At 38.9% G+C, this 15,066-nt stretch overlaps 1 protein-coding gene across 3 annotated transcripts in view; it reads right to left on the bottom strand.

Moving 5' to 3' along the window:
* tafa1a (TAFA chemokine like family member 1a) overlaps positions 1 to 15,066 on the bottom strand; it is an 84,410-nt gene that overhangs the window by 7,277 nt on the left and 62,067 nt on the right. For 2 of the 3 annotated variants that reach the window (XM_017712712.2, XM_037541067.1), the window contains exon 3: positions 11,714 to 11,854. In XM_017712712.2, the coding sequence (XP_017568201.1) occupies positions 11,714 to 11,854 (141 nt within the window). The remainder of the gene's footprint in view (positions 1 to 11,713; positions 11,855 to 15,066) is intronic. The other variant, XM_037541068.1, reaches the window with a different exon arrangement.

Below are 15,066 nucleotides of genomic sequence, written 5' to 3'. Positions count from 1 at the left end.
AACAAGGAGGTTTATTTCTTTTGTAAATCATTACAGAATAATGCAGTGAACTGTAAATGGTTTAAATGAGCATAAAGTTTATTACATAATTTTACAAGTGCTCAGTCTGGACCTTCTCCAGCTGTACGGACATCAACGCCATAGTCAAATTCATCCCATACTGGATTGAGCGTGTCGGGTGTCGCTGCACTCACGGCTTTTTCAATGCGGTTTCGGAGATCATCCAGTGCTGTGGAACCAACGATGAACGCTCTGAGCTGTTGGAGCTTCACTGCCCACAAAAATCACAGTGCACAGTTATGAGGGATTCACTCTTATTGAAGTGGAGAACACAGAATGCTTTCTGCTCAGGGGTCTTATCTCCTCACAGACGGAAGGGAGCCAGTCAGAAACTCTTTGACCTCCTCTTTCAATTTGTGTGTAATTGGTTCCTAGGCGCCTCACGGTTGTAAAAACATGGCACTTTGAAATCGAATGAATTTTTTTGATATATTGTTTATATATTTATATACATATTGTTGCAGTCAAAACAAGAATTCATATCTTAAAAAAGTGTCTTTACAAAAAAAAAGTATTATTATTGATTATTTTCATTTTGGACCCTTTTTATTGGTCCATGTCATGGAATTTTTACACCACGAAAATAGCAAGTGTTGGAGATGCAAAGTTTTGTTCCAACAGTGACGACATAATACATATTGTCCTGACATAGCAAGGTGTTAGAGGCAGAGCCTTGTTGGGATTTTCCAAAACAAATTTCTTAAGAACAAAGAAAGCACTAACGATAAAGAGCGCAAGGAACATGTAGCATGGAACAAACTGACATAGAGCACTTAACTAACATGAAGACTCAAGACCAGACAAGGAACAAAGCTACTTATATACAAACTGGGGACAAGAAACCATGACAAGGAATGTCATAGGAGAAATACAGGGGATACATTACATCTGTATGCAACTGCATGTAAGTCAAATAATGCTTTGTTGATTTTTAACCTGTTAACATTCAAGGTTTATTTCATACAACGGCTTATTATACAGTAACTACAGAGACTTCAATGCAAACTAATGGAGCTATTCTGCGGTCATAGAAGTGTAATAAAACTTTGGGCCCACTGGCCTGTAAAGGGATAAAGTAAAAATAAGTTAACACAACCTCTACAAACAAATAGGCGATTTTTCAGAAAATATTAGTGTAAAATTTGTATTGATTTGCTCATAGTTTAAGAAATTGGGGGAAAAATATATATAAAATGTGCCATAGCTTATGTTCAGGCCACATGTTTTGTTTTTGTTTACTGTGTTAAGTTCAGCAAGTAAACAGTAATTGTGCATTTAAATGTGCAGAACCCTGTAAAGGACAAGTAAACTTCACTTCCAAACCATAATATGAGCATCTACATATTTGTAGATGACCGTATTAACACATAGACGTACACAGTACTGTGTAAAGCACCTTAGCAAATTATTAAAAACCATTCATCTGGCAAAGTAAGTGAGCTTTTTTCCAGTAAAAAATACCATTTCATTTCAGAATGAATGCAAACAAGCACAAGTTCTGTTCCAAATTTCTTCTCGATGCCCCCCAGTCATCACCTGGATTTGTTCAAATCCACCAGAAGCACACTTGACTGATTAGCCAAACCAGACACTGGATGACTGCTACCAATAATACTGGCCTGTCTCAAGGACACTTACTGACATACGTTATATTCCAAGTGACTGTATTAAAGTTATTTGTATTTATAGTAATATTATAGTTTGTTTAAACAAAACTGCTATTAACAGCTTTTAAAATATAATTTTCTGAGGTGCCTAAAACTTCAGCACAGCACATGTTCGTGTTCATCTACACACATCACTAACAACATTCATCTTAGTGAGTTACAGACAAAAAAAAAATATTGGCTGCATTTATCTTGTGATATCAGACTTCTGAAAAGTCGTGTCGCTCTATGCAATGCATGCTGCATTGTGAAAAGGCCTGTATTCAAGCAAAATGCTCCATTTGTTCATTTGAATTCATTTCATCCTGCACCATCAAGAAGCTAATATCGCATGCTTGTAATTCAGGCCGATTTGCTGCCAATAATAGAGGGAAATTGACATAAATACAATTTAAGCACATGGTTCATTTCAGGGGCTTGTCAAAAGAGCAGACATTGTAAACCTTGTAAAAAGCTATCAATTTCACTCACTTTGCTCTGTAAAAGCATGATCATTTTCAGATGGCGTGGACCGAGGCCATTATACGCAGGGAAAGAGTGATCTCACACAGTGAGAGATGATTTATAAATGATGTGCTCTGAATGCTGAAAGCATTTTTAGCTCAACATTCAGACGGTGAGATCGTAACAATGGGATAATAAGGATTTTAACTAAGGTTGCAGGCCAACTGCTGTTGTGCTCGAGTCTAAAGTGACCAATAGTTTGGTCTAGTTTGCAGTTTCACAGCAACAGCTTGTATATGGTGGAGTCCGGAGGTCTAAGACTGCACTGAAAATCTGGTATTTATTTCATTTAAACTTGGCAAGTTTTAGAACTTTGGAAAATTTTGAACAAAGAAAAGTTGTGAGGATGAAAAAAGAAATGAACCTTGTTGTACACCTTTCACTGAAGCTCGTATTCGGCTGACTCTCGGGTTGATTTGATCTACTATTCAGAGTGGCTTAGTTAAAATCCCTATTGCACAAACTTGCAATGAGTGATGGTTCTAAACGAGGGAAACGAATAACTCACTCCGCAGGGGTGTTTATATTTGGTGGTTTGTGCCACCACTCGTTTGTAGAGTCCTGGATTCTGTAGGTTGTTTGGTGAGACTGAGGCATGTTAGAAAAATCCCAACTCATTCCAGTCAGAAAGTAAGAGCCATATTTTATACCGAGTTTTTGGGACAACAGTAGGAATCACAAAAAAGAGAACATTTAGGAATTAGCAGAAAACAAGTGAATAAATGTGAAGGTTATGTTAGCATTTCTTTTTAAATCATGCATCACAAATGTGTCATGATGCAAAAACATCATCATGTACCAAACAATTTACATATTGTTACATCCCTTGTCATCAGCCCATGAACAATTCAGCACCCTTAAGGTCTTTACACACCGAGCACAATTTATTCGCATAATTTACTTGTGCAAATAGTTTGGATGACAGTGATGTTTGAACATGTGTATAACTGATATCTTGCACAGCAAAGGCGTTTTTTGGTCGGCAAAAATGCACCATTATTTTATTCACCTGCTGTTTGATTTTTGCCCACTTTCGCAGGTGATGTGAACCCTCTGACCAATACGTCATCTCTGGTGTTGGCAGGATGATGACCCAATGAATTAGATGGAACTGGAACATTTTCACAAACGTCAAAAGGATTTTCAGTTTCGAAAAACAGCTCAAACAGTGCAACAAACATTGAGTTATACATAGAAGCACTGAATGAAGCAACAAAGCTCTTTATGCCGCTCTCACTTTTCCAAAGTGGACAGTAGCCCAGTGTCAATGTTTATCCGATCTCTTAGGAGCAAACAATTTCCATTTGCACTTGAAGACGTTCTGCCTGTTTGTGTGAGGGTCTCGCGTGGAGCTTCATCTCCGAAATCAGCTCAAACCGAGTTACGGAGATCTGAGCAGAGGCGTTTCCAGGGCAGACAGCATGCTGCACAATGCTGCAGATTGCCTGTTAGTGAGAAGCAAAGGACCTTTTGATTTATACTCTCAGGGTCGGATTTAGTGATTCTGGGGCCCAAGGCCAAAGAGAGGAATGGGATGCCCTGGAAGCACATTTTGGAATTAGTGGTCTCTGAAGTTGCGCAACCGTCTACACTGCAGAAAACAAATCTTAAATCCATTCAATATTTCATATTTCCCATGTTGAGATTGATGTAAATATGATCAAATTATTTTACTCATGTCATGAATTTTAATTGTATCTTAATTGTATTATGTGAAATCACTATATTGGCTGTTTTTAACAAATATGCCTCAGCATAGTGAGATAACTTGGTACAATTAATGCAGAAATAAAGTAATGAGAATTTTAAGAGAAGAAACTTGTAATGGATTCATTTGTAAGTAACAATACAATGTTAACACTACCATGATATACAATCTACTGCGCATGTTCAGCACTTTACTCTGGCTAAAAAAATGAAGCTTTTTTCAGCTTTCTAGCTTTCTTCTTTAGCTTTGTACCTTTGCTGCTGACTTCGCTTGATTTTCTCAAGACAGTCAGAAGAACCTGCTCTTCATAATGTAGATTATCGCTTCATTGTCTTCATCATACCAGTCTGTCTTTCTGCAGTCGATTCATTACATGCAATAGTGCATTATGACCAGGGGGTGGGCTGGGAAAGGACTTAGGCTCCACAACAACATCTATACATCTATAATCGCAAATAACAGCTATTCTTAAAATTTATGTACATTTTAGAATAGGTTACTTAACATGAACACACACAGTATTTCTAATTTCTATTTCAATAGGGCTCTTGGCTCATGGGAGCCCTAGCTGGCTGCCTATCTTTGCCTAGGGCAAAGAGTGCCCATCTACATTCTGCCTGTTTTTTTGCAGTGCGGACAACTAGGCAAAAAAAAAAAATCATGCTGCGTCTGGTGTGTGTAGTTCTAGTGGGCAAGAATTGCCTCTGAACATTTTGCATTTTTTGTCCTTTATTTATGATGACATTTCGTGCGTAACAGCTTTCACAGGTAAAGTCACCAAGAATTACTACATGACTAGTAATTGTATTAAAATATCACTATATTTTACGAAGTGAATCAAAATTTAAAGAATGTCAGTGATACAATCTCTACATTTAAAATGACTGTGTTTGTAAAGAGTTGGCTAAAGTTGGAAAATTCTGTCACTACTGCTATTGTAAGCATTTACCGGTGCTCTTTAATGTTGTCGCTACGACTGCAACACAATGAGAATAAGGCAACAGCAGTTGGAGGGTCTGCCATGATGTTCAGACCAAACAATGTACTGCTTAATTAGCTGTCATTTGTTGCATGTGTGAAAAAAACATGTTTGGAAACACTGCAGAAGATCTAATTTAATCCTCTTCGGCTTCTCAGCAGGAAAATGACCATCAGAGCGATTCAGGCTTTATTTTCTGCAAGCCTACGTTGTGTTGTGAATTAGTGTGGCCACGCCTCACATCGAACAAGCAGTATGAATATGAATGATCGAATGTGTTGCGTCCACTCGAATCGCTTTTAACGTCATGGTAAATCTGGCTGTGCATTTTATGAATCTGGCCTAAAATCAAGTAGCTGGACTTGAACTAGCTTTATTTTTATGATGATCCACCACTCTAATTGTACTCTGTGAGTGTCCATGGGGATCCTGAGCACTGAAGAACAGGGTAAAAGGGGGCAAACAAAGTACCAGAGAAACAGATGGACTACAGTCTGTAACTGTAGAACTACAAAGTGCAGCTATACAGTTAGTGGAGCTGATAAAATGGACAATGAGCGTAGAAACAAGAATAATGTTTTGCCTCATCGGTGTACACTTAACTTTATTTGTGCTCTCCACAATAAGACCTTTGATCTGCATGCTGGCTTCTTCTCTGTGCTTAAAACTGTAAACTTCTTTCAAAATAAAAAAACACTATTTTCTGCTCATCCAGCGAGCCTTTGCTGGTTCAGCACGGCCAAGGTTACAAAGAAAAAAAAAAGTAAAATCAATTGCAGCATCACCTCAGGCAAGAGTTCCTTGTTTTGATAAAAATTCAGTTTATTGAGCACTCTCATCCTTCAGAAAGTAAACAAAACGCCTCATACATAACATATAGACCTGGATGTCATGTTCTTCTTTGACAGGCAATGGAGGCGCTAGCCTAAGTATGCCAGACATTGCTGTGCATCAGCTGCATCTGGCCCTGCTCTGTCTTTGAGAAGAGATGGAGGACAGCATCGCTGAGCTGCTTTAATGGGTACCAGTGAGACTTCAATACATCCATCATCTCAGCTTAACTGGAAATTATAACCACCCACACTGCCCAGCAGCAGAAAAGCTGCACTAAAGCAGAGGTAAGAGTCCAAATCAGCCCATACAAGCCAAAGAAATCTCAGTAAGTGTTATTGCGTTACAGCAGACGGTGCTGGATTTTGAGTCCCGTCCAGCTCGTTAAGCGTGAGTAAAATGTAAGCAGCTTTTTTTTTTCTTTGGTCCGTATTTCTTGGAAGGGTCGAGGCTGAAGTTCTCCTTGCAGGAGCAGCTCAGAGCCACTCGTTTGTCATAAGGACAGAGCGGTAATAATGAGAGGCCCAGAGGATCTGTGGGTTTTCTGGGACAGAACACTTTCAGAGTGACCTGCTCAAACACTACACTCTCAAACACTTGCTGTCCTTATTTCCGGATGCGACAGTGTCTGTTCAGGCACTACTCAAAGCCTGACCGCAGCAACAATGGACCACAGCTCACACTGTCACAACGCTTAATACATGTGGATAATATTTAATAAAATGAGCACTGCCAAACGATTTTAAAGTATAATTTCACTACATAATAACGATAAGGTTACCGGTTATAATGACATGCCGGGGCATAAAACCCAATGATAATAATGCCATTTTAAATGTTAATAATTTTGATAGCTGTATACAATTAGCATGTGTTTTAACAGTCAGTGGAAGTGAATAGCCTAATAATATAGTCTCTCTAAATATCTCATGCAATGCAGTGTTTATATAGCTACAATCTGAACATGAAAGTAGCTCTATTGGCAGTGATTGTTACATATTTATATAAAGCTTGTGATGTGAAATACAGATATTTAGGGAAAGTCTATCAATATATTACCTTTAGTGAAATAAGTTCAATGCTATAGGTGCTTTATTAATATTCAGGCCCATGACACAGTCCTATTTGTCTGTGAAATGATCTTAATTTTTATTCTTACTAGCCCATTTCACCCTGAGATTACCTACAGTCCCCAGCACGCACTGCAACATAGTGTGTGTTCTGACACTCAACAACAATCTATGGGCCAGCGGATATATAAAAAGGAAAGACTACCTAAAACACTTTATTTTTATTTAGATTTATTTTTGTAAAAGTGCTCAATGCCTATTTTGCGAACACAGACCGCACCTTGGTAAGTGAGATAATGAGAGGAGGGGAACTCTGAGGAATTTTGGGCTAGAGTTCAGTAGAGCTTCTGCGGATCATAAGAAGGTCGACCCCCCCCACCACCATTAAAGATCATTTGCAGGCGTGGACAAGGTTGAGGAGAAAGGGGAGGAGGTGGGGTGCGAAATTCGTCACGAGTAGGAGGAGTGAAGGACTGGTATTTATAGGAAGCTAGAATTGAGTAGGAGGAGTTTAGGCGTGGTCTTTCCTCAAACTTCAGTTATGTCATAACTCCATTTTGCTGGTGTAGGTGTGGCATGTTTTGAATAAACAATGGCCCATTCAGGTCACGGCAAAATGTTAAGTAAAACTGAAATAAAAACACAGCTGGCCCACAGATTTGCTGAGATTTTTTTTATATGGCCTTTTTAGTTTTTGTGTTTTATGTCTGGATCATATCTGGATAAATTTTGGCCAGATTCCATTTATACTTCCTCACTTGAATCAGATGAGATCCGTCCTTTTCCCACATTAAAATGCGAGTCAACACATAGTTGTTTCTGTTTTACTTCTGTTGACCCGTGTGTGATGTTTTCCCGTGGCGATACCAGTCGACAAGCTCAGCTTGGCCGCTTTCATCAGTCTGAAGAGCATAAAGGCTGTTGGTTCGGGGCTAACTAACTAACTGGCCAGGCGTATCCTTCAACTTCCTTTTTGCTGTTTTTCCTCTGACCTGTTAGTCAGCACTTGGCAGACGCATTTCTGCTCATGAAATTATATACAGATAACAAAAAACACACCAAGATCCGTCTTAAACGCCTCTGAATGTGATGAATGTAATCTGCTCAAAATGCGTCCTGGGGGTGTTTACACTTGGCTTTTCATGTAGTTGAGTGAAATTTGTTCACAGTATGAGCTTTAGACTGAATTTAGACCAATCATGTCCAATCTTATCTTTAAAAGTGTCAGTATTGTCATTCCAAACTAGCAGGATCACATTTGAGTCCATTTGATTCACCAACAGGTCAGTCTTCAGCAACTGATCATGTGTTCCAGTTTCATTTGGAATGAAAATCTGCAGCCACACCGACTGTCATGCATCCCTCGGGCGTAGAGTTCTCTAAGGACTCCATCTCCCAGAATCCCCAGGGGGGCTCACGTGATCTTCAGCCCTACATTTCATTCCAATCACCACTCTATGTCTCCAGAGTATTAACTTGTTACACCTGTTTTCTAGTATTAGTATAAAACCTGGGCTTGTAGATTAGTTTGTTGCGAGGTATTGCTTCTTGTACTAAGAGCTACTGAGAGTTCTTCATCTGTATTTTGATATTTTGACTTCTGCCCTTTTTGTCTTTGCTCCTTGGACTCAGATTGCCAGGTTATGTTTGTGTTTTTGTGTGTTTTGTCATTTCTGAATTTGACCTTTGCCTGTTCTCTGACTATGTTTTTTTAGACTGTGATTCATTAAAGCCTCACTTTCTCTTTTTATCTATGAGCATCTGAGTTATTCTGCCTTGTTACACTGGCCCTTCACAGATAAGATTGCATCCCCCTGCTTTAGACAGGTGGGTCACTTCTTAGCTGGCAAATTGTGCCTCATATCGTTATTCAACCTAAAAGTTATAGCGAGGGATGGATCATGGCCTTACAAGGGCCCTGGGCACCAATGTCTTTGGAGGCCAACTCACACCATTGTGCAAAAAAATTCTGATAAAATATAGACCTGCAAAAAACTTTAAAGGACCCATGTCGTGGAAAAATGAATTTCTTTGCAATAAAAGAGCCTGATGTAGTGTGTAAACACTGTTAAAATTTCCAATTGTATCATTCACTCCCAGTTCACTCTGTCCAAATAATGAAATTACGCTGTAAAAAAAGCTAGTTTTGAAATCATCATTTCAGTGACATCACAAAAGACCTGTACATTAGCATACATCCTCCTTATCAGTCTACAGCAGCACTGAAAATATTCTGCAAGTTGACTGTTTGGCCTGGGGTGCTTTTCAAATAAGGTATAATTCAGGGTGGGCAATCAGCACAGAGGACATTTGTATTTTTGCATGTGAAAGGCAGACTTACAAAAATAGTCTGTTTAATTCTGAGGGTTGAAGAGAGTTTGGAAAATGGTACAATTTTTGGTACAAACAAACATCCTAAGTGGACCTCAAGGAAAACATTAATTCCAAGAAAAATGTTGAATATGGGCTCTTTACACTGTTCTTGTTTGTTTTTGTGTATTGGAAAAAAAAATGTAATAACCGAAATGATTAATTCTCTAATAACAGTGCAAATGTGCAACAGCTTATTCTGTCCTGCAGTAAAATTTTAGCACATATTTGAATTTTAGGGGGCTTTTAATTTAATTACTTCAAAAACAGTAACAGGGTACAGGCATTTATTTGGTTGTTATATGTTATTCTATTTTATGTACCTATTCTAAGTTTTGCATCTGCCCTGGTCTGCTAGTCTTTAAGCTGGTTGTCTGAGGCCCACTAATCGTCACCGGTCCGTTGTTCAATTTTGGGATGAAAATCTCCAAATTCAGTTATATTATGATGCGTTAACAAACAGGTCAGCACATGTTGAAATCTCACCATTCAGCACAATCATATTCGATTGATTCAATTATAATTTTTTAGAAAATGATTCACTACATCAGGAACTCTCACATTTCATCAACATAGGATCTGATTTGATTACTTTTCCAGACGGCAAAGTACAATTCAGAGCAGGGCTGCATGATAAATCGTACTTTTATCGTCACTGCAATTGTAAAGAGCAAGATCAAATTACTTCATACACCCATGCCAGAGAAACGCAGTTACACTGACAGTACAGACAGTAACAAGCCTAATGAGTGCTTGTCTGTGCTAGGATTGAACTCTGCTCTCCCATGTGGGGACAAGAAACTTCAAGCCCACATGCACAGCCCTAACACTCCTCCATTCTGCCTAAACTACAAGCCTGTAAAACACATCAAACATTAGGATTCTTCTCACAGAGTACTGTGTCTTCAGTGTGGGAATTATTGCCACAACAAACATATTTAATACCTAAACTATATATGAAAAAAAAAGATTATTCATTCTTGCGCCTATATGCAAAATATAGTATTTGTTTTTGTAGCCTTTATAAAAAGGCTGTTAAAGTAATGCTGTTTCTCAGCCTTTCAGTGCCCAAATAAATGTGATGGCATTTCTGACGTAACTAACTGTTAGTTTTTAATTTCTTTTTATTTTGCCCAATAGTGATTGGTGCTCTTGTTATTTTATGTTTTGCTATTTGCTTAAATGAGAGGCTGGTTAGATTTCTGTTCACACTGCACATCCACTCAAAGGGCACTATTTTAATGATAATGTATCGCTTTTAATACCATCATCGTGATATGGTATTATTATTATTTATGATAATTATAACAGCATTATGGATCCATTGCTGTTATCTGTCATGACAGAAGCCATGTTCGATATCATGCTGGCTGAACACACTTAGCAAAAATGATGATGTGTCACTAAACAAAATCGGTCATGATGACCACCTCATGAATTTCATTTTTAAATAAAAGATGATTTCATTTCACTATTTAAACACAAAGAGATTTAGTCCATAGGCGGAGCCTTATTTTAGGTACTCCCATGCATTTTAGAGCAGGAAGTGAGGCTGCATCCCTGTCCCTCAGGGCCACATGGTGAGCAGTTAGATCCCATTGCTTTGAAATAAATGTATCCCAAAGTCTGAAAATTGGTGTGTAACCTTAAGAACAGTCACCACAGAAACACAAATGTTTTGTTTTTGTTTTGTTTTTTTAATAAACATGTTATGATTTGATGTCTGTGCAACTGTTCAAATCAGTGTGTTCAAATGTTCAAATGTTTCACTTCCGAAACATTTACTGCTGAAACCTTTGGTAAGATTTGGAGGCATCATTATTGTACTGGTAGTGATAAACATAATTAAGAGTCATTCAAAGCAAAAGGATTTTAGTCCAATGTTAATTCCGAAATGTGTTTGAGCCAGTTTTTGGTAGAATGCTCCGTAGGAGGCAGTCTTGGGCTGGAGGTTAGGGAACCGGCCTTGTGACCGGAAGGTTACCGGATTATGAGTTATGAGGTTATGAGTCTTACTCATAGAAAATATTACAATTAAGTAAAAACCATTCAGTATTTGTTCACAGTGTGATTAATCTCAGGCCATATTGTGTGACTTTATCTCATCTTCCCTTCAGAATATGGTCTGCAACTTTGCGAACATATTCCACAAAACAAGTTGTGATTGCACTGTTTGGTATAAAGCATCGTGATGCTACACTTAGCTGACAACTCTAAAACTCGAGTTAGTGTGGTTATTTCTAAAAATAGTCTAAAAACTTAATTTGGCCAAACAATGAGTGGACACTTCATTGAAAAACATTATAAATACTTCAGAAGTAGTCATTAATATTTCAAAACTGATGCAGCTAAATGACCACTTTGAGATGCACTAATGCGACTTTAGACTTCTGTTGAAAGCTCACACTTCCCACTGATCCTCAGTAGACGCAATTAACTATTTGTTCATTCTGAGTCTGAGAAATAGTCTTAAAAGGGCCTTGAATGGTGTGGTGATGTTTAGCCAGCAGCTAGATTCACTCACCGTCCACACAGGAGGGCTTATTTCTTGTGGTTCCTGCCACTTTCCCCGGTAAACAGGAACACTTGACAGTCTGGGATCGCTCTTCGATCTTGTTTTTGTTACAGCATCTGTGCGCAGCGATCACTTCGCATGTCCCTCCTTCTGTCCAAAGAAAAAGCAATCAATACAAGCCTCAAATCTCAGACTTGAACTCTCTGTCTTGTTCGGTCTTCTACTATTTTTTTAAGCAGGCTAGCGTGCCATGCTAAAGCACATCATTGAGTATTCATATCATTGTTTTGCAGGTCATAAATGAACCAATGAAGGCAGTAAAAAGTGTGAAGTCCTCAAAGTGCAGCGTTTCGAGTCTGGAAGCTTCAGTTATGTTGATTAGTGTTTGTCCCCTGCGGCTAGCACAGGGCCACGGCACTTAGAGAGAGAGAGACGCAGTGTGTGCACAGGCCTGAGAGGATGCTGTGTGTGTGTGTCTGTGTAGAGGCACGTTAATGAGGAGGGAAGCAGAGTGAGAGGGAACACGTAAAAGACAGAGGCCCTGCAGTCAGGCACTGCGAGTGAGTGATTACCAAACATTCTGGTATGTCAGCCCTGGAGAACACACACTGAAAGAATCTGCCGTTCACAAACAGCCCTTAAACTGCACAGCAGACTCAATGCCAGAAACATGTGAACTCGATTTAGGGCTGACAATATTGATTATATAATTGGGTGATCTACCAACTATTCTGACTACTTATACAAGTCATTCAAGTTCTCAAATGAAGGCAAAACAACAGACACTTTCAAACACCCCATAGTACTTTTTTGGGGAAAACATTTTCTTTATTTTGTAAATGAAAATTCAACATGTGGACAAAAGTATGTGGACACAACTCAACAGTGTGCAAAATTAACCTCTTATTCTCTAGGGTATACTTTGGTTTTTCCATCTGAATTTACATGACCAAATCATAAGGCAAACTATTCAGTGACTGCATGAAATAAACGCAATTTTTTTGTTTTGTTTTATTTTTTGTAAAAGCTCCCCTCAAATGAACAGAACATGTTTAATGATCACACATATTGCTACATGCTTACAATTTACTGCTGAAAGCCAAAAGTCTTAGACACTCTTTGTATTATTTTATAAAAATAATTTTTACAGAGTAGATCACTGAACAGACGCTATCCATTTATAGTTCATAGCCCAGATTTGTGTAAAAATGGGTCGACTTTCAGTATATAAAAAACGTGAGTTCACCTTCTTCTATTATAAGGGTTTAAAATTATATTAGCCATCTATTTGATTGGAAACAAAACAATTACAGCCTCATATGACACTTTTTGAATGTAGCTTATGAAATATAAAAGTTATGAAGAATATGACAAAGTGCATTTTGGAACCACCGGTGATTCCAAAAAGTTTAAGAGGCTATGTATAAATGCCATGCAGTCATAGACTAACACTGGCAGTGGAATGAGTTGTACTGCACAGCCAGACTTTAAATGAGGATTGTCATAGGACCCAGCAGGTCAGAGAAATCTTTGCCCTGCTAGGTCGGCCCCAGTCAACTGTAAGTGCTGTTACTGTGAAATGGGACCATCTAGAAGCAACAAGAGCTCAACAAAAGTGGTAGAGCTCATAAATTCAAAGAGAAGGGCACTGAGTACTGAAGCACATAGTATCACCAATCCTCTGTAAAATGTCAGAACAAAATATGCAAAAAGACCACTATGAAAATAAAATGTGATACAAGTTTTTGTTGTAAGCTGTAAAACATGAAACATGTTTATAATGTTCAGAATGATTAACAGAGCTGTAGGTGATTTTTTAAATAACTGAGAATAGTTATAATAAAATTAATATCCAGAATGCCTTGTATTTAAAAAGTGTTGATCAAATCTCAACCAGGTAACTGGGACAAGAAATTACTCTAAATATATAACTACAGTACATTTATATTTAAAATACATTTTGATGACCAGATTACTGGATGTCAATCTACTCTGTATAAGGTATCCATCCATCCATCCATCCATCCATCCATCCATCCATCCATCCATCCATCCATTTTCTAAGCCGCTTCTCCGTCAGGGTCACGGGGGGGTGCTGGAGCCTATCCCAGCAGTCTTCGGGCGGAAGGCAGGATACACCCTGGACAGATCGCCAGTCCATCGCAGGGCAGACAGACAGACACAGACAGTCACTCACACACTCACACCCAGGGGTAATTTAGCATGACCAAATGGCCTGACTGCATGTCTTTGGACTGTGGGAGGAAACCGGAGAACCCGGAGGAAACCCACGCAGACACGGGAAGAACATGCAAACTCCACACAGAGTGGAGTCTGTATAAGGTATTATTGAATAAAATAACAGCAATCATTAATGTGAGAAGTGATTACAAACTTTTGAATAGTGGGCAGTCGTGGGCTGGAGGTTAGGGAACTGGCCCTGTGACCGGAAGGTTGCTGGTTCAGTCCCCAGTGCCAACAGTGCATGACTGAGGTGTCCTTGAGCAAGACACCTAACCCCCAATTGCTCCCCAGGTGCCGTGGATAGGGCTGACCACCGCTACGGGCAAGTGTGCTCACTGCCCCCTAGTGTGTGTGTGTTCACTAGTGTGTATGTGGTTTTTCACTTCATGGATGGGTTAAATGCAGAGGTGGAATTTCCCCGTTTGTGGGATTAAAAAGTATCACTTAAAAAGGGTTTGCCCATCAGGCTCCACTTGTAATCAGTTGGGTAAATTAAAATATACATTATTATCATGCAAACGACAAGCTGACCACTGATTATTTACCATTTAAAACATTCAATTTTTTTAAAACTGAGTTTAATCTGGTAATGATAACGTATTTAGTGTCCTGAAATACATATTCAAGTACTCATGGATGTGGATACAAGATGTGGATAAAAAGTTTCTGAAACAAGCAGCAGGAATGAAAAACGCACCCTCAGGTTAGTCACGCTCGACACATGAATTCATAGTCTGATGGCAGTGTTGGCTTGAATCATCGGAAAGAAACAGAGTTTAGGGCTATTAGTCAGAGGAGAGTGAGAGAAGAGAGAGAAAACAGACATGTTAAAGCGAGAGTCTACACAAAAGTCTTTCCTCTTACTCCAAATAAAGTCAATCAGTCAAGACCTGTTTGGTATCTTAGGTTTGCTTCCTTTGTTTTGCAGTGCAACACACAAGCAACACACCTATGTACATCTGTTAGCACTGTGCAACTGGCATGTCTAAGACCAGAAACTGGCACACGCCTCTTAATCATTAAACTCAGGTGTTACTTTCAGTTCCATCAGCACAGGTGTAAAAAACCAAGCACTGAGCCATGCAGTCTCAGTCTGCCTCTGTAAACATTTGTGAGAG

Source organism: Pygocentrus nattereri, chromosome 9 (assembly GCF_015220715.1).
Source record: "Pygocentrus nattereri isolate fPygNat1 chromosome 9, fPygNat1.pri, whole genome shotgun sequence".
NCBI classification, from domain to species: domain Eukaryota; kingdom Metazoa; phylum Chordata; class Actinopteri; order Characiformes; family Serrasalmidae; genus Pygocentrus; species Pygocentrus nattereri.
Note: the sequence above shows the minus strand (reverse complement) of the source record. Positions and strands in the feature narration are given on the sequence as shown.